The sequence below is a fragment of the Phodopus roborovskii genome, unplaced genomic scaffold, assembly GCF_943737965.1.
Source record: "Phodopus roborovskii unplaced genomic scaffold, PHOROB, whole genome shotgun sequence".
Taxonomy (NCBI): domain Eukaryota; kingdom Metazoa; phylum Chordata; class Mammalia; order Rodentia; family Cricetidae; genus Phodopus; species Phodopus roborovskii.
The window spans coordinates 62,528-82,225 of NW_026125830.1; the positions used below are offsets into that span (position 1 = coordinate 62,528).

The window sequence follows — 19,698 nt, forward strand, 5'->3', positions numbered from 1 at the left end:
CTGTTTCTGAATTGCAAGGTTAAAGCAAAGGGAAAATACAAACATCTGTATACGGCATTCTTGTGTTGGATTACATTCTACCACTAAGCTGTGACATAGAGGAGGGGAATTGTTTATATAAAGGATTTACCAATATTTGGGAGATAGGGAGTTGCAAAAAACTTATTTAGCTGAGATATTGCTACCCACAAATTTAAAAAAAAATAGAAAAAAGTTAAGTTGTGTGCTAACCAGGCATGTTACAGAATAGGATGCTATAATATACATTTGTTCCCCAGGATACTCCAAATATTTGGATCCAATCCATGTCAATTAGCAAAGCAATGATTTACAAACCCCCAAGGCCCACCTCCATACCATTGATTAGGTCTTTTACAAGCTGTACAAGGGTGTATTACAGGGTTGCAATGAACATTAGGTGCTGGTGTGCCATAAACATCCAGTTTTCTTCAAGATAAAATCATGGCTCTGTCATATGGGCAAGATGAGCCCAGGTGAAAACTGTTTGAAAAGAAAACAGTGATGTGTTGAGGGCTAGACAAAGCAAGCAAGACTTTCTCTTTAGGTCTTCACTCATGGAGAATGAACATAGTTCCTTCTGAAACCCAGGGCCAATAACACCCAAGGTTTCTAGAATTATGATGTTTCTATCAGGTCTTGAGCTATCAAGAATAAAGTAGAACTCCACCTTTAACACAAGGAAGATTCTTGAGAGAAAATTCAATTGTCTGGGGCCAGTGTCTTTGTGGAGGGGTTGCTTCAGACTCTGAGAACACAAATATCCCCACCACATGGAGCTGTGTTTATTAGTCCCATGGCTACTGTGGGCTTAGTTGGTTATGTTTTGGAGATCCTTGTGTTCCCCTTGTACTGCACTTTTTGAGTATCCTTCTCCTGAGTTTGTCCCATTGAATGTTAACTCCCACTCACTTCCTAGAGTCTCAAATTTCCTTCCGTTTCCTCATGGAAGTAGTATACAAGAAGCTATTCCTTATAAGAAATGTACCTAGAATATGGCATGGCTTAAGCAATACCTCCCTACCTTACCTTTCATCTTTTCTTTTTCTGCCTTCCATTCTTTTCTCATCTTCTGACACTTCTCCCTCAGGACTTGCCAGTAAAATGTGACCTGCTGTTTCATGTTACTCCTGTACTATGAAATACTTATGGTGTTATCTTTTCTATTGAATGCTTATATTGCCTTACTGGCATAACTTGCAATATCCGGTCACTAGTCAGACATTCAAAATACTTAAACAAGGCAACATATGTTGAATGCAAAATTTGTTTTAGGAGTGAGATTGTGGTGGTTCACGCCTTTAATCCCAGCATTCAGGAGGCACAGGAAAGTTGATCTGTGTGAGGTCAAGGCCAGAAACGTCTAGCGAGATATTCCTAAAACAACTAAGGGTTTTTATTGCAAAGAGAATCTCTGTCTCAAAAAAAAAAAATCCCAACAATAACAACAGTAACCATCTGTTGTAGGTTCTTTCCTCTTTGCTCATAAGCCAGAAATGAACACAATTTGTCATTGCACACATATTTCTTTATTTATTTCTTATGTCTATGGGCAATGCCCTTCTGTCCTCTTGATTACTCCTTCTTACACTAAGTGACTGTATGTCCTCAGTCGGTTTTTGGGACCAAGCTTCTTAAAAAAAATTATTTGTGGATACCAATTATATTTATGGATATATTTAATAAACAGAACTCATTAATTTGTAACACTGTTCATTAAATTAAAATATAATTCTCTGAATCATAGCAGGAGATTACCCCATACGTATAGAAAGCTCTAGACTGTGGGGTGTCTCTATTAGTAACAAGTATCAATAGCTGGAGTGTCAGAAACCGAACAGTGTAAATATCCTTTTGAGTTTTGTATGAGTCTATGTATTTAAGTTCTGAACACATAGAATCATGGGAAGCTGAGTAACATTGCTCAAGATCTAAGTTTATCTGGATGAGTTTCCCTTGTATTTTTGAGAGTAAAGTTGGCAGTATTTACCTCTTATTGTTCTTTTCTTTTTCACTTCCTCTCTTTGTTCTTTCCCAAATATTGTACACCTCTCAATCACTGCATGTTTATATTAGGTATAGAAGCCATGCTGTGTCAATATATGTACTATGTTTTTCGTAATCCTCCAGAGATTCTAACTGTTTCCCATTTTCCTGAATCTTTCGAATCAGATATACTCTTATAAAGTGTCAGGAATATAATTTGCACTGTATTCAATTAATGTGGCAAATTTATCTCATACAGAATATAAATATTAACTCACCAAGTTCTCATTGATCATTTACTTTTCTCTTCATGTACTCTCTGTTATTCTTATTGTTTTCAATCTGGAAATGCCATTTACTGTTTTTCCTAAAAAGTTCAATGGGTCTTGGATGGTGGCACAGCACATATTCTACTTGGGGATGACCTGAGTTCATACCCCCAAACCCAAAATTCTAGGCTCAATACAACCTCACCTCCAGATGCAGTGTTTCTGACAACCTCTACTATGGTATGTAATAAGTACACATGGGAAACATCTCTCACACACAATCTGAATATACAAAAACTAGGAATGAATTTGTTTTCAAAATCTTTGTTACTTAAAAAACAATGAGCGCAAAACCAGTCACTTTTAGTGCATGATTCTAATAATGTAATGTTTCATTTTTTAAGTTTCATTTAAAGTATTATTTTCATTTTACATACCATACACTCCCTTCCTCCCCATCTTCTTCTCCAATTTCTCTCCCTTCCCTTCCATCCTTTAGTAGTCAGAGAGGGTAATGCCCTCATTCAGGACTCACCAAAGTCTGGCATACAAAGCAGAGGAAGGACCAAATCACTCTATTGTTTATCAAGACTGAGCAAAGTATCTCACTATAGGGTGCGGATTCCAAAAACACAGTTCAAGCAACTGGGATGGATCATGGTTTCACTTTCAGGGGCCCCCCTAACAGATCAAGTCACCTAAGTGTTTACTACTTTCAGAGGGTCCAGTTTGTTGACATGAATGTCCTCCAGCTGTAAGTGAATATTCTGTGAGTTCCCACTAGTGAAAGATGTGGTGTGGCTTTGTTGGAGTGGCCTTCTCCCTGTTAGAAGAATCACATCATTGTAGGATCAGACATGAGGTTTCTTATTCGCAGAATACTGCCCAGTGTGTCAGACAACTCCCTGTTGCCTCTGAGTAATGCTGTAAGGACTATAACATCAAGGACTGCAGCAGCATGCATGCTGACATGCCTGCTGCCATGATGATTAACTGAAGCTCTGAAATTTTAAGTGTGACACCTCAATTAAAACTTTTCTTTGTAAGAGTTGCCCTGGTCCATGGTATCTCTTAACAGCAATGAAAACCTAACAAAGACAGATGTTGTTTCAAGGTCCTTCAGTATTTCTGTGATAGGCTGTGCCTATTGTACAATTTATTTCTGATGTGTTCTCAGTAGTGTTGTTCTGGTAGCTTGCCACTTCCTTTATGTCTGTTTATAGGGATTTCTTTCTCAGGGCTATATGCTAATTAAAGGGCCAAGAAATGTCGCATGTGAACCTCCTATTCAGTTTCCTACTAAATGGATCATGTGAATGCATTATAATGTCCATGTCATGAAATAAGTGTGCAAGGCTCCAGACTTACATGAGTATGTTGTCAAAGTTGTTTATATTTACATTGTGAGTATCATATTTCTTTGTCAAACATGTTTGGGTTATTGTAGGTGGTAGTGACCTATGACGATGTGTACATCCATTTCACTCAGGAAGAGTGGGCTTTGTTAAATCCTTCTCAGAAATGTCTCTACAGAGATGTGATGCTGGACACCTACAGGAACCTCACTGATACAGGTAAGATTGAAATTTCCTTCATGTTTTAAAATAAGGGACCAAATATTTCTTGGTTATTGATACTATTCTGTAATTTTGATTGAGGAAAAGGAAACTTGGTTGAATGAAGCATGGTTCTAAGGTTCACTAAAGTTATTAATTTAAGTTTTGTACAATTTACAATAATACATTGTATACTTTCTGTTATTTCAGGCTACATTTGGGATGACCATAACATTGAAGATCATTGTCCAAATTCTAGAAGACATAGAAGGTAAATTTTCAAGTGTAAATTTATGCAAATTTGGCTCTGAAGATATTTTAATGTTTTCTGGAAATTTTATTGAAGAGACACGCAAAAAGAATTAAAAAAAAATTAAGAAGATCAAAGTTGAAAAAACCACAGCTTAAAGTATAGTGATGGTTCTCATTTTCTAACAAAACCATGTACCTCAGTGAAAGGTAGCTTTTCTGTGTTTGCAAGGTATTCATGTAAAAAGAGAAGGAAACAATGCCTTCACAGATACCACCATTTGAATTATAGCACCTGGAGATCTATGATACAGATATGCCAGTCTGTTGAGTTTAATAATATTCAGATATTTTAAACAATATATTTCTTGTATAGGTGATAATTATATGTCCAAGACTTTCTAAGAAAAATGTGTATAGTTAATCAAGCATTACTTCTATATTTGTGACTTTGCTATGTATATAGAAAGGGTCAGTTCATGAGTATCAAGAAGGTTTTTGTGGAGAAACCTTAATCCCTGACACACATGTCTGTGAGCAAAAGAAAATCAAATTGCATGAGTGCAAAGTGGAAACTTTTTCTTTGTTATTCTTACTTTAATAAGTATATCATATGTTGAGTTAGGTAGTTGTGACCCATGCCCTTAATTCCAGCATTAATGATGAAGAACAAGGTTGATCTCTTAAGTTTCTGATCAGCCTGATCTACAAAGTGAGTTCGAGGCTAGCCAGGCCTACACAGAGATATTCTGTATCAGAAAACGTAGGGAAAAATAAAGACGATATGATACTCTAAATGCAAGCCATGTGAATTTAGAATGTGGAAAGAAGCAACATACGTCTCTCTCTTAGGACATTGAGAAGAAATGAAAGATGATTACTAGCCCCCACTTTGAGGATATTTGTTGAGTGTGAAAGAAGTTTAAAATTTATTAGTATTCCAACATCATCTGAAAGATATGAACAAACTCCCACTGAAGTAAATCCCAATGACAATTGGAATGGGTGAATGCTTCCATTTTTACTGGTATATTTGGCCAATGAAGAATAATTCATACTGTGGAAAAACTGATAAATACAATAAGTATGTTAAAGCTCTGAGTTGTTTTCAGTCCTTTTCAATTATGTGAGAATTCTCATGTAAATAGATGCCATAAATGAGGCCCGTGAAATAAAAGCTCTTACTCTGAATCACAAGTATCTTCAAAGAAAACAAAACAACACCTCATGAGGGAAGCATTATAAATGTAAAACTTGAGATCGGATTCTTGTTCACAATTGGCCAAGTTATAAATTTATTTTATAAATATACTGTTTCTTAATATCATGCATGTGGTAAAGTTTTACATGTGCTAATTATCCTTGCTGGAATGAAAGAAGCCATAAGGTTGTTAATCCTGTGAATATACGCAATGAATGTGTGAAAAACTTTTTATGTTACAGGCATCTTCAAAGGCTGGAAATATTTCATACTGGAGAGATACCATATAGATGTCTTCAGTATGGTGAAGTCTCTGAATGTCACAGTTTCTTCCAACTCTGTGAAAGAACTCAAATGGTAGAGAAAACCTATGAATGTAGTCAATGTGGTAAATTATTTGCAAGACATACTATGCTTAAAAGACATATTAGGACGCATACGGGACAGAAAACACAAGACTGTAAAAAATGTGGTAAAGTCTTTTCCCTATGCAGTAATCTCAAAAAACATAAAAGAACACATACTGGAGAGAAGCTGTATGAATGTAAACAATGTGGTAAAGGATTTGCAAGTAATGGTCACCTTAAAAGACATATAAGAACACATACTGGAGAGAAACCCTATGCATGTAATCAATGTGGTAAAGCGTTTTCACAAAACAGCACTCTGGTGTGTCATAAAAGAACCCATACTGGAGAGAAACCCTATGAATGTAATCAATGTAGTAAAGCTTTCACAACACATGGGTGGCTTAAAAGTCATATATTAACACATACTGGAGAGAAACCCTATGAGTGTAATCAATGTGGTAAAGCATTTGCGAGTAATGGTCAGCTTAAAATACATATAAGAACACATACTGGAGAGAAACCCTATGCATGTAATCAATGTGGTCAAGCTTTTTCACAAAACAGCAATCTGGTGTGTCATAAAAGAACCCATACTGGAGAGAAATCCTATGAATGTAATCAATGTAGTAAAGCTTTCACAACACATGGGTGGCTTAAAAGTCATATATTAACACATACTGGAGAGAAACCCTATGAGTGTAATCAATGTGGTAAGGCATTTGCAAGTAATGGTCAGCTTAAAATACATATAAGAACACATACTGGAGAGAAACCCTATTATGTAATCAATGTGGTAGAGCATATTCCCGTGTCAGTACTCTCTAGTCTCATCATAGAACACCTCGTGGGCAGAAACCCTATGGATGTAAGCAATGTGGTAAATCTTTTACATGACACAGCCATCTGATACATCATAAAAGAACACATACTGTAGAGAGACCCTATGATTATAATCAAAGTCATAAAATTTTTCCAACACATGTGCTTAAAAGTCATACAAGAACACATACTGGAGAGAAGCCTTATGAATGCCATCAGTATGGTAAAGCATTTGCACATCCCAGCCATCTCTTAAGTCATAAGAAATGCATACTTGAAAGACACTGAATGTATCCCATGTGGTGAATCCTTTCTATGTATCATTAGTCTTTATAATCACACACAAAAAAATCATAGTGTATGGAAACCCTGTACATGTAAGCATTGTGGTAAAGTTGTGCACTTTACTTATCGCAATAATGTTTGTGGTCCAAAGAAAACTCTTATAGAAAGGAATCTTACTAGAAAGGATGTGGTATGATCGTCAGCCAACAAACATTGTGTTACATAGGATTCTGGAAAGAAGAATATCGGAAAAGTTTGAACAGTCAGTTCAAGCATTGCAATATCTCTGTTTTGCTCTTAAAAGCAAAGTCACGTGGACAAAAGCCCTAGGAATTCACTGATAAGGGAACCCTGTTTCATTGTAATACTTGTCTTTATTTAAACAAAAAACTCATTCAGATTGATTGACTTCCATAAGCCCAATCCTTCATGCTTGCTTTCTTTTACATGAAGCAAATCATGTTGTAGGAAACCTTTGAAGACTTTAAGACCATCAACATGTGGGTTACACAAATGAGTCCTCTTAAGAGAAAATATTCGCACTTTGAAATCTATTCAGAGATTCCATTTAATTTTAATTATGTGATGTCAGTGTGTGAGTTTCTGACTGATTATGGTTTTTTAAAAGCGGTTACACCCTTGAGTATTCCTGTAGGAGGAACTACAGTATGTTCTCAGAAAATGGATATAGGTCATAGCAATGAACTTTTCATAATTTTGTTCATCTGTATTTCTTACCTGGTACATATTTTAAATCCTTTTTTTTATCATCTTGATATCAGGTAATAGGGAAGCAATCTTGGAAGAGAGAACCCACATCAGGCTGACTAAGGAAAAAATTCTCCTGGACCCCAGAGCACCAGGAGGCATTTGATGCCATTAAAAAGGCCCAGCTGAAAGCATCGGCTCTAAGCCTTTTGATGTAACTAACCTTTTACCCTTTATGTGGATGAGCATAAGGGGGTCTCCTGGGGAGTTTTAACCAAATCCCTAGGGCCTTGGAACAGACCAGTTGCTTATCTGTCAAAGAAGCTTGATCCTGTAGCAAGGGGAGGGCCTGTCTATCAAAAAGATATCACTGCTGACAAGTTGACTTTGGGGCATAAAGCAACATTAATAGCCCCCATGCATTGGAGAGCATTGTCTGGCAGCCGCCAACTGATGATGACTAATGCCCGTGTGACCCACCACCAAAGCCTGCTTCTCACTGAGAGACTGAGTGGATTGTCTTCGCTCCACCAGCTAGCCTCATCCCACCACTCTTCTGTCTGTGGAGACTGGTGAACCGGGGATTCATGACAGCCATCAACTGTTGGTTAAAGAGACTGGAGTTTGCAAAGATCTTAATGACATCCTGCTGGCTGGGGAGATGATGACCAGTTCACTGCCATAAAAGGTAAAGAAAGGACTGGGGCAGTGGTACTGCTAGACGAAGAGAAGTCCATAAACATTAACAGGCAACAAGTATGCTTTTTCAACTGTCCATTGAGTACATGACCCTTTGAGGCTGGTCTCCCTATTAGGGTCAGCAGACCTTAGGGCCTCAGGGTGTGCTAATTAATCTTGTCTGGGCAAACCGGAGGTGCAGTTATCTATTTGTTTCTTAAAGACCCCATTCACCACCTGCTGACTCACAAGAAATGAGGGGCAATGTAAATTCTTGGAATCTTGTTTTCTCAGGGCCTTGTGAGGGGAAGTTAGCAGATTCCAAGGAACAGATATTGCTAGGGGTTAACTTTCCAGTTTAGTCTGTCCTTCATTTAAAGTGGGGCGTTTCTCTAACTTTACTTTTTTGTCTTTCACGCCCTATATCTTATCTCTAGAGAGTAAAGTTCTAGTACTCTGATCTACAAAGCACCCCACCCAGAACCCGCACTTTCCCCACCCTGTGTCCTACTGCGCCCACTGCTCCACTGGTCTGGTTGAGCACTGGGACCAAGAGCGGGTCAAAAAAACAAAACACCTCCACCTCCGGAAAATTTCTTGGACCTGCTTTGAAAATACTGGACACCTCTATCCCGCTGGAGCAACCAGTGTGCCCGCCTGCCTGATGTTTATCCGTCATTACTGAGGCTCTGCCGGGGGAGAGACCTCCTAGAGTGACTGGAACAGACAGAGTTACAGACATTGAGCACCTCTCACAACTCTGTCCCCAGGAACTCCTTCTCAAACATACAGTTCCTGGACTGTCCCCTGCACAGCTCACAAGCGGCTGCGATCTCAGGACTTCCGCCTTCCGGTCACGAACTAAAGCTTCCGGTTCGTGGCTGTCAGTGTCCCCGGAAGACACACATGGAAAACATGCTTCTAGTTCCACCCGGCCAAACTGACACACGATTTCCGCTTGTGAACCAAGGACGTCAGGCTTCCAGTCACTGACTTGAGCTTCACACAAAATGGTCCCCAGGAAAGGTTGCAACGAAGAGATGCACAACTTGAGTTCCACCCATGAAGTAAACAGGACGGAGTGCGCTGCAGCCTGAGTTCCGCTTCTGGTACATTACTTCCGCTTACGGATGGTGCAACATGTGATTCCCTGCCCACCGGGCGGCTATTAAATCGGATGCGCTTTCGGCCCAGGAAGGGAACTGATCGCATCGGACATTGCGGGCCCGATAGGAAACGCCTTAAGGGACGGGACTAACAGGTCCAAGTGAACAGGTCAGAAACGGCTGATTCCGACCGCAAAAGAGGCAGCACAGAGCATATTCCCTGTCACTCATCGAGGCGGTAGGTGGGATTTCCGGATGCGGCGAACAGGGCAGAAACAGAGATTGCAACCCTAGGTCCGTGCACCCCTCTGGTTTTCGCTGATTTCCTGTTTATGCCACGGTTGGCAGCAGGGTTCCTGTTGCCGGGGAAACCGGGGTGGGACTTCTGGCAACATGGTAAATCGGGGCGGGACTTCTGCGTGGGAGCATTGATCAGGAATTAATGACTTAGAGAGGTTCCCAGGGGATGGGCGGTGTCACGGGAGCCGTGATGTCAGAGGAGTTACAGGCGTGGCCTGTAGGGCACACAGCTGTCAATCAAACACCTGTCATTCAGTCATTCATTCACTCATTCATTCAGTCATTCACTCAGCCACTCATTCATTCAATCACTCATTCATTTAGTCATTCATTCATTTATTCAGTCATTAATTCATTCACTCAGTCATTCACTCATTCATTCAGTCATTCATTCAATCATTCATTCATGCAGTCATTCATTCATTGATTCAGTCATGAATTAGTTCATTCAGTCATTCATTCACTCATTCAGTCAAAGGTCAGTCATTCATGAAGTAATTCAGTCATTTCAGTCATTAGTTCATTGTACAATCATTCATTCATTCAATCACTTCCTGTGTGTGCTGGAGGCGGGACTTGCGGTCCCTGAGGCTAAGGCTCTGACATAGACAGGCATAGGCAGGATTTCCTGTTTCCTTTTACCTACACTGTAGCCCATGGCCATCTTGAACCCCGCCATCTTTTTTGTGCACCCAGGGGCAGGAAATAAGTCCCATCATCTCAGAGGAACCGGAATTGGTTGTCTCAAGCCGGAAGTTGACAATTTCTGGTCCCTCCCAGAACGGAAGTGAACCCCCCAGACCGGAAATGTGCGATCCTTTCAACATGGAGCTGGTTCCACTCAACAGGCTGCTGCAGGGGAAGAGGGTGGTGCTGGTGAGCAGCTCCCCCAGGAGGCGGGACATCCTGTCCTCCATGGTGACTTCCAGGGGCAGGGCCTGCTCTGGGATTGTCAGCTGTGACTTCCAGGGGTGGGGCCTTCTGTTTCTGACAGCACAGCCCCCCCCAGGGACTGCAGTTCGAGGTCGTACCCTCCCACTTCCAGGAGTCCCTCGAGAAAGCGAGATTTCCGGCTCTGCCCGAATATGCCCGGGAGACAGCAAAGCTGAAGGCTCTGGAGGTGGCGTCGCGGCTGCGCAGGGTGAGGACGACCCCATCCCTCCTGGTCAGGTAGTAGGCCACACCCCTTCCTGTCGAGGCCCCGCCCACAAGCCTGCCCCGCCCTCTGCTCTGCAGGACCTGCACCCGCCTGATATCATTATTGGAGCTGACACCATCCTGGTGAGTGAGGCCCCGCTCCTTCCGGCCCTGCCCACCCTGCCCCTCACTGACCCGGCCCCTTGGCGTCTGGCTCCGCCCACTGCAGGCCGTGGGTGGCTTCATCCTGGAGAAGCCAAAGGACAAGGATAATGCCTACAGGATGCTGTGCAGGTGGGCGGGGCCTGAAGGGGCGGGGCAGACCCACCCAGGGTAGAGTGGGCGGGGCCTCTGCATGGAGCTCCAGCCTCTGCCCACCCCAGCCCCGCCCCTTGCCAGCCACGCCCTGGCCCCGCCCAGGCTGAGTGGCCAGCAGCACAGTGTCATCACCGGTGTGGCCATCTTGAGGCCACTGTGGCGGAGGCAGCTTCAGGAGCCAAGTTCCATATGCCCAGAGGCCCCAGAGGCGGAAGGGGCCCAGAAGCAGAAGTGGAATTGTTACTGTTCCACAAAGAGACCTGTGTGACATTCTCGCGGCTATTGGAGCCACTGTTGTGCGAATACGTGGAGAGCGGGGAGCCTCTGTGAGTGGGTGCGGGGTGGGGTGGGTGGGGCCAGGAAACCTGGAAGTGAAGCCCGAAAAGGAAGAGCTGTCCCCGGCGGGCGTGGGTGTGGCTGAGCATGGCACCTGGTGTGACCTCGTCCCTGCCTTGCACCCAGGGACAAGGCTGTCGCCTACGGGCTTCAGGCGCGAGGCGGTGCCCTAGCAGAGCGCGTGGATGGGGATTTCTTCAATGCCGTGGGGTTTCCACTCTACCACTGCATGCATGAGCTGGCTGCCATCTTCCCGGATGTGGGACCACACGTCCCTGTCAGCCAGCATCCGGCCACACCCCAATAATGAGGATTGTAGATGGAGAATGAGTATGTGAGTGACTGTCCGGGCGAGTATTCTGGTGAGAGAGTTACTGAAGGGGCGGGACTTCTGGTGAGTTTGTGAAGCAGTGACCCATTTCCCATGATGCCCTTGGTGCATTGTGTTTGATAGACAGAGCAAGCTTCCCTCAAGTGCATCACTTCCCAGTGCTAGGACACAGGACATGGGGTGAGGTGTGTGGAGGCAGGGTTAGGGGACAGGCCCACCGAGGGGAGTACACCTAAACCCGCCCCTGTGGCCCCGCCCCCTCCTGATGTCCCGCCCTCACCATCTCCATGGGCCCTGCCCTTGCCCTCACTGGGTCCTGCATGAGCAGCTTCACCATCAGATGCCTGTGATGGACATTTGACATCAGGAGCAGGGTCAGAGGAGGCCCCACCCCCTGCCTGCACTCTGATTTGCATATTCAAGAGCTGCCTGGAGACTCAGAAGACATCAAGTACAGAAACTGCTGGGGTTAATTTGCATGGCCACACCTCCAAATGACCTAACCTGCATGTATTTGCAGGTCAAAGTCCCAAACAGATGGGAATACTTGCATTCATTTACATAGCAAAAGCATGCAAAGCAGCACAAATTTGCATATTAAAGTATATTTCCGAACTGGGGTTTGCTCATTTACATACTCAAATGTGAAGCCCCAATCAGACATCCTGATTTTCAGGCACTGTGCTTATTTGCATAATCAAAATTACTAGTGCATCCTTTACATAACAGTTTAGTAGCCTCATTTGCATATTTAAATGAGTGGCAGGTTTTTACTGCTCAGCATCAGGCCCCACCCCTTCAGCACTACCCTAGCTCACCTGTCCCCTACCCCGAGGTCACAGTGTCCAAGGTCACAATCAGTGACCCTCTCCAGGCCCTACTCTCAACCACAACAGGCCCTGCCCCACTTTCTCTCCTAGGGTCCCCGAGGGCAGGGCCGGGGTCTGGGTATTACCTGTGGTGCAGAAAGGACTTGGTCCTGGCAGTGACATCACAGGAAATTGTGACTGTGAGCAGGAACTGCCCTCCTTCCCTACCCTCACCATCTCCACCCCCAGCTGGGCATGGCAGGAGTCTCCTACCAAACTCTTAGGTTACCAAGCAGCAATGCTAGGACCCAGAGGGCGGTGGCCATGGTGAGCAGGTTATGAGAGTAAAAACCCTGAGGATGATGAGTGTGGCTCCTGTGACATCACAGAGCTCACCCCTCCAGGCCCTTGTAATGTCAGTCACCGCATACCCTGCCCCTCCAGCTGTCAATCACTACAGACCCCACTTCCTGCCTCTGGGCCATGAGGTCTGCTGAGGGTGTGATCTACTGGGCAGGGACATGTCAGCTATCTTTATAAAGGTAGAGGGGCAGGCTGCAAGCCGAGGGCTGGATTTCCTGGCAAGGGAAACCTGGCAGTAGAGACTCATCTCAATCATCAAGGGTGGGGCATGACTTCTGCTCGAAGATCCCAGCCAAGGCTGACTTGAGCCAAGGCCATCAGGAACTTTTGTAACTGCTGTGGCTGGGACTGCATTTCCCAGCATCCTATGCGGCAGCTTACTGCTTCGCTGCCCAGAGACTTCTGGGTTTGGATGTTCATGTCCAGGACTGCATTTCCTAGCATCCTGTGCGGTCGACTCCTGCCTTTATGCCCAGGGATTTCCGGTTTTCATCTGTACCGGCCAGGGACTGTAGTTCCCAACATGCTCTGCGGTGGCTTTCTGTTTTTCAGCAATGAAACTTCCAGTTTGTAGTTTTTGGAGGCCCAGGACTCCATTTCCCAGCATTCTCTGTGGCCACTTCCTGCTTCCCTGCCCAGGGACTTCTTATTTTCATCTTTGGCAGCCAAGGACTATATTTCCCAGCATGATTTGTGTCCGCTTTTCTATGAATGGACTTCCGGTTAAAAACTTTGGGGTCCAGAACTGCACTTCCCAGCATGCTGTGTGGCTGCTTCTTTCTTTTCTCCCCTTGACATTCTGTTCTGGACTTCAAGGCCCCTAACTACAGTTCCCAGCATGTGCTGGGCTTGTTTCGATCTTTTCAGTTCCTAAACTTCTTCTGTTCTCTGAGGCTCCAGGACTCCATTTCCCAGCTTCCTGTGGTGCAGCGTCCTGTTTTTCAGTCCTGAAATTCCACCATTTAAAGGCACATAATAATTTAGAAATATTTGAGACTTAGAACAGTTGAATTTAAGTTGTATGAAGTTAGCTTACATTGAAATCGAAGTTGAAATCGAATGTACAGAAATATTATTCAGGACTGGGTAAATTGAGAAGGACAAGAGTGTGAAGCTGTGTATAACATAGTCAGAGAAAAAAGGCAAACGGTAAATGACTTACAGGTTCTGTTGGTGGCAGAAGCTGGCTAGACTCTTTCTGCCTAGATGGCTGATGTAGCAGAAAGAAGAACCATGGTGGGTAAAGCTAGGCCACATGGTCAAGATGGTGGCTGCCATAAACATATTCCCAACAGCTGAAAGAAATCGTAAAGTTTTGAGATATAATTTTGTCTTGAGCAGATGCTGCCTCAGCCCAGCCCACCATGCTGAGACAGGTTGCAGCTGGGGCAGGCAGGAGAATTTGAGCATGCCGGGAAGAGAACTGAAACAAGTTTAGGAAAAGAGATTGTTTAGCAGAGATAAAAAAAAAAAAAAAAAAAAAAAAAAAAAACGCCTTCCATCTATCTGTTCCCTGGCAGTAATTTGAAAGATCCTATAAAATATCGGGATCTAGAGAGCCGTTACGTGGCCAATTTGAATTATTTTCTAGGGGATATCTAGGCTACTTTTCAGTACAAAGGTAAATAAGTCTGGGTGACTTTACAAGTGGCATTAAGTGAAAAGGTATTAAATTTTCTATCAGGCAACCCAGTGGAGTGGTGGGGGATATTTCCTTGATTGGTTTATTCCCCATGGGTGGAGTGAAAGTGACTATGCAGTCTTGGAACTCATCAGCCCAAGAGTGTGGCCACACGATTTGCAAGAATGGCAGAGCGTTATTCGAAGCTCGTTAGCCCGAAAACGTTGCCAGGACCAACAGAGGCCGGAAATACTCAGCAGTCTGAGAGCAGAGCCGATATACCTCACTGGGCTGTATGTCTTCCACCCATGGAATGTACCTGACCTTAAGGAATTGGGTTAAAATGTAAAAGGGTACCTTACCTAATTGAAGCCTGTGTGGGGTGGTATTTCCAGTGAACTGGGTTGGGGGGGATGGTGGTGGAACGCTGGTATCTGAAACAAGATCCTGAGTGTTTCTGGCTGGCCGACCACCAGCAGACAGCTGTCAGTGACCCTCACGTAGAGTCTGCCTGGGTTTCGGCACCAATGTTGTTCTTTTGCTGTGCAGCTAATGCCTAAGAAACACAAACGGGAGACTCAGGGCCCACGTGGAGATTGTTGAGAGAAGGGAGAGAAAGAGGGGGTAGCTGGTGGCCAACTGAAAGCAGGAGAGAAAGAGGGGGGTGTGGGGCACTTGCTTTAAAAGGGGAGGATTGCACATGTGTAACTGAGTCCTCTGGCAGCCAGGTAAAACTTGAGCCATCAGGTAAAGCTGATGTAGCAATGACATGGCCATGAGGGTCCCGCCCATCATCAGGGTGGGGGGGGTCAAATGGCTGCTAGTTCCTAACAATCAGATTACTAAGTGGAGTCACTATTTAGCTACACATGTAGGTAAGTGTAAGCCACTAGTTAGCCACAAACTAACCCACTAGTTAGCCACACATACTAGCTCACTAGTACCCACACACACCATGCCACTTGTTAGCCACATACTTAACTCACTATTTAGCCACACATATGAAGTCACTAGTTAGACAAACACCTTAATCAATAGTCAGCCCCACACCTTTGTCACTAGTTAGCCACAAAAACTAAGCCACAAGTCCATCACACAAATAAAGCAGTACTTAGCCACACACTAAGACAGTAGTTAATCACACACCTAAGTTACTATTTAGCTACATGCCTAAGCAGTAATTAACCACATTGCCTAAGTCACTAGTTAGCCACAAAGCTAGGTTACTAGTTAGCCACAGTCTCTATGTCTCTAGTTAGTTACACACAATATATCACTACTTACCCACCCATACTAAGTCACTAGTCAGCCACACATCTAATTTACTAGCTAGTCACAAACACCAAGAAAATAGTCAGCCACACACACTGAGATAGTAGTTAGCCATGCACCTATGTATTTCTATGTATTTAGTCAACTACACACCTAAGTCACTAGTTAGCTACCAATACTAGGTCACTAGTTATCCACACACATTAAATCAGTAGTTAGACACACACACTATGGCACTAGTTAGACACATACTATGTCTGTCTAAAAGAAAAACAGCTCACACTAAGGTGGTCCCAGGACATGGGAATCAGGTCTTTATTCCCAGCAGCAGGCATTTGGAGATAGGAGTGACATGGCTGAACAGAGAGAGGAAGATAAGGTAGAGGAGCGAGTAGAGCATGCTGTGAGATGATTTTGTTTGAGAAGTTAGTCTGAGGGATCGAAGAGATAGCAGTCAATCTGAGTAGGCAGTGTGAGGACAGGAACACATCGCTTGTCTGAGAATAGGTAGAGATAACAACTCTAGTAGCCAGATGCTCTGAATCTGTGATCCTTCAATTTTCACCTTCCCCTCCCTGTCAGATTACTGTGAGTTTTTATTATTACGATCTATTAGAACTTGTGCTGGAAGTGATGTTCTCTCTGTGGAGGTGTGATATTAGAAAGCGGGATACAGGACTTAATAGAGAACAGTCAATTGAGGAATCCAAAATTCCTGAAAGAGACTTAAGACACTGCTCAAATCCTTAATCATCAGCCTAATGCAAATCTAAACAACTCTGAGAAACCATGGGATTAAGCTCTTCTAAAGGTAAGAGAATGAAGAGGAGTTAATTTTATTTTCAATGAAGGGAAAGGGATTATGGTACAGGCGATTAATTGTATTGTTTCCGTTCTAGAAATTAGAAAACTGAAGCATAGAAAACAGGTTTAAAATACTCATCATTGTACTTGAATGGCACAATGATGCTTTCGTTTTCATGCTTATGTCACTATAGGCAAGTTGTAGCTTGAGAGATTGGTAAATATGTAGAACTCAAAAGAAAGAGCCCTGCTTTGTTTTTCTGAGAAACTCAGTGAGGCTGTAAGGTTAGTTCATCGGTGGGTATACTCCTTCAAGCATGTGGGAGGGGCACTAGAATGTGACAGAATGTTGGTTCATAAATGTTGCCTGGCAACCCTCTTGCATTCTGTTTCCTGGTATCATGGGCCAGAGAGCAGCTTCGAGAAAGTGTTATCATGGGACATTACAGTCTCCCAAGGTAACTATCTCCTAAAATTTTAATGACAACATTTGATTCGCCTAAACAACTCATAGCCACACCTCTGGAGGTGTGCCTACAGCTTTTACTGGTTGCCAGATTCAAGATTACCTAATCATCAGAGAACGTAGTCTGTGGAGAAACAGTTCAAAGTCTTCTGTTTATGAATACTCTCTCTCCTAAGAAGTCACACTATGGATCAAAAGACAAATAAGACTCACAATTATTCATCAAAAGGTGAGTTTGCCATTGATGACTTCCTTCAGGAAGGTGATAATCCATTTGTTAGAGTAGACTTTGTGATTATTGGATTTCAGTCCATCTCTTTTGAGGCAGCCGCCCAACATTAATTATGTGATATCATCTAAAAACCCTGCATCCACAATGACAGTTCAGCATTTCAACATGTTACTACTCTGCTCTGCGATTAAATAACTGATGAACCTGGGAGTTTCCCACAATCATGTGGGAGGCAACAGAGAGTCAATTGTGTGGAGTATGGCAGACCATTTCATCCTCTTATTATGTTGTTATTTGATTATTAAAATAGGACATTAGATAATCCATGATCAGTGGATTGTGGTGAAGCGATGTGGGAGGCATTTATGATAGACCATCTTAATATCAATTATGCAGTTAAAATATTTAAATTAATCACGACATCATCTTTCATGAGCCTGATTTGGAGCCACCTTAGGGAAGTGGATGATGTTACATGAACTCATTATTTGATTATTTAATTATATAAAACAATGATTATATCGTCCATGACACCAGGAATCTGGTGCCACAGATCATCTAATTACATAATTAATGTATTTAAGTTGACAATCTGTGTTAATCCCCAAGATAATGTAAATATTTGTATTGTTATGTAAACAACAATCCTCCATTCCATGAAGAGACCTGTAAAGCTCCCCTTTGTGGAGTTAATGTGCAGTATCATCACATTTTATGATTCATTGACTCAATTGATGATGATGACATCCTTCATGCCTGGAGTCTGGCTATGCTTCCCTGCCAGTAAAATACTACATCCCCTATTTATTGTGACATTTACCCATTACTGACTTATTTAATTCTTTAAATTATGTAAACGACAGACAGTGCCATCACCGAATGCGGTTAGGGTGCAAATATCTGTCAGGGACAATGTTCGGAAAGTTGTAGAAATGGCCAGAGCATCACCCAGAGTACGAGGGATGCTGGATGATTGAGTCCAGAAGGTTGCACGGTGCCCTCCGAGAAGTACAAGTACTTCACCAAGGCCGGCATCGTGGTCTGGTGTTGACTACCTGCTCTTCCTCCACATCTTCACATCGGTTGTGATCTAACATGAGAAGGAGTGGCACTAGGAGGTCGGCACCATCACCGAGACCTGGCAAAAGGATGACGACTCAGAACACAGAAGAATATCTCTCTCTCAGCTATGCTGGTGAAACACCTGCTGCAGCCCACTTTTCAGCTGCTATCATCATTGTGGCTACTACTGCTATGCCAGGATTGGGCCCATTATCTCACGTCCCGCCGCACCACAACAGAGATTCAGGTGCTTGTGATGATGTCAGGCCAACAGAATTCATCAGGCAAGACAGTATGATTATCTGACGAATAACTGATGGCATTTAAAAATGCGTGATGACAGAATACAGATTCATACCTGGCAAGTCTGCACAGGAATTGATGATACAAAAAAAGGTCAACGGCTTACATATTTAAAGATGTAATTATTAAATTCTTTCAGTATAAAATCTGTGATCCCTGAAGTTTATGCAACCTTGTGTGACTCAAGTGTGACAGTCGATCTAACTATCTGATTATTTCATTATTCAAATCTGTCTTTTTCTACTCCAGGAATGAGTGGAGTCTGGATCCAACTTGTAGGTGTTAAATTGTATCTTGTGAGTTCTTTCTATCTATCTATCTATCTTTCTTTCTTTCTAACTTTCTTCATTTCTTTATTTAAATCAATGTTGATATCATTTTGTTATCTCTCTAGGGGTGAACTATGAGAAATTATCTCTTTATTCATTCATTTTTTGTTCAAATCTATGGTTAAGAATTAAATGTCTCTTCACTATTGAGCAATCATTTAGGCTTCACGCATAAAACACCATCCACTTGTTTAAGGTTTATTCATTTAATTATTAAAATCTGTCAGTATGTATTCAGTGATCACTGGAGTTTTGAGCCTCCTTAGGGGAGACCGTTGTACCAGACCATCACATCATCTAATACTACACTTACTTCTTTAAATGTTAAACTAGGAAATTAAGTAATAATTCACCATTTAATTTACGTATTTAAAATACAGGTAATGTTATGGACCAGAAGTCCCTTTTGGAGTCAGAATTTGGGAGTTGATAATGTAATATCATCTCATTACTTCATCATTTAGCTATGTAAATTGATCTTTACATCAGCGATAGGTTGAGGACTTTGGTGCCATCTCGTCAGTGTTACTATATAAGGCCCTCTAAATAATTATCAATTTAATTTTTTTAAAAACATCATTATTCCAGGAAGATATCAGTCTGACTACTCCATGTGGGATTTAAGAATGCACCACCATGGCATCATTCAATCATATTTCATTATATATTAATTATTTAAATCGATGAAGATGTTGTTCTTTTGACTAGAGTCGGGCCATTCCTCCATGGGAGTTACTCACGTGCAATTATTTAGTTATGTAAGTACTACTTCCTTGACAATCACTGGAGT

At 42.7% G+C, this 19,698-nt stretch overlaps 1 protein-coding gene across 1 annotated transcript; it reads left to right on the forward strand.

Moving 5' to 3' along the window:
• Positions 1 to 10,440: 10,440 nt before the first annotated feature.
• LOC127217766 (probable bifunctional dTTP/UTP pyrophosphatase/methyltransferase protein) lies at positions 10,441 to 11,543 on the forward strand (the record flags this gene model as incomplete). Its single annotated transcript, XM_051178764.1, has 7 exons — positions 10,441 to 10,476; positions 10,520 to 10,666; positions 10,762 to 10,806; positions 10,892 to 10,956; positions 11,083 to 11,136; positions 11,187 to 11,306; positions 11,443 to 11,543. Coding segments are annotated over exons 1-7 (568 nt in total), but the record flags the coding sequence as incomplete, so codon positions are not given.
• Positions 11,544 to 19,698: the final 8,155 nt, after the last annotated feature.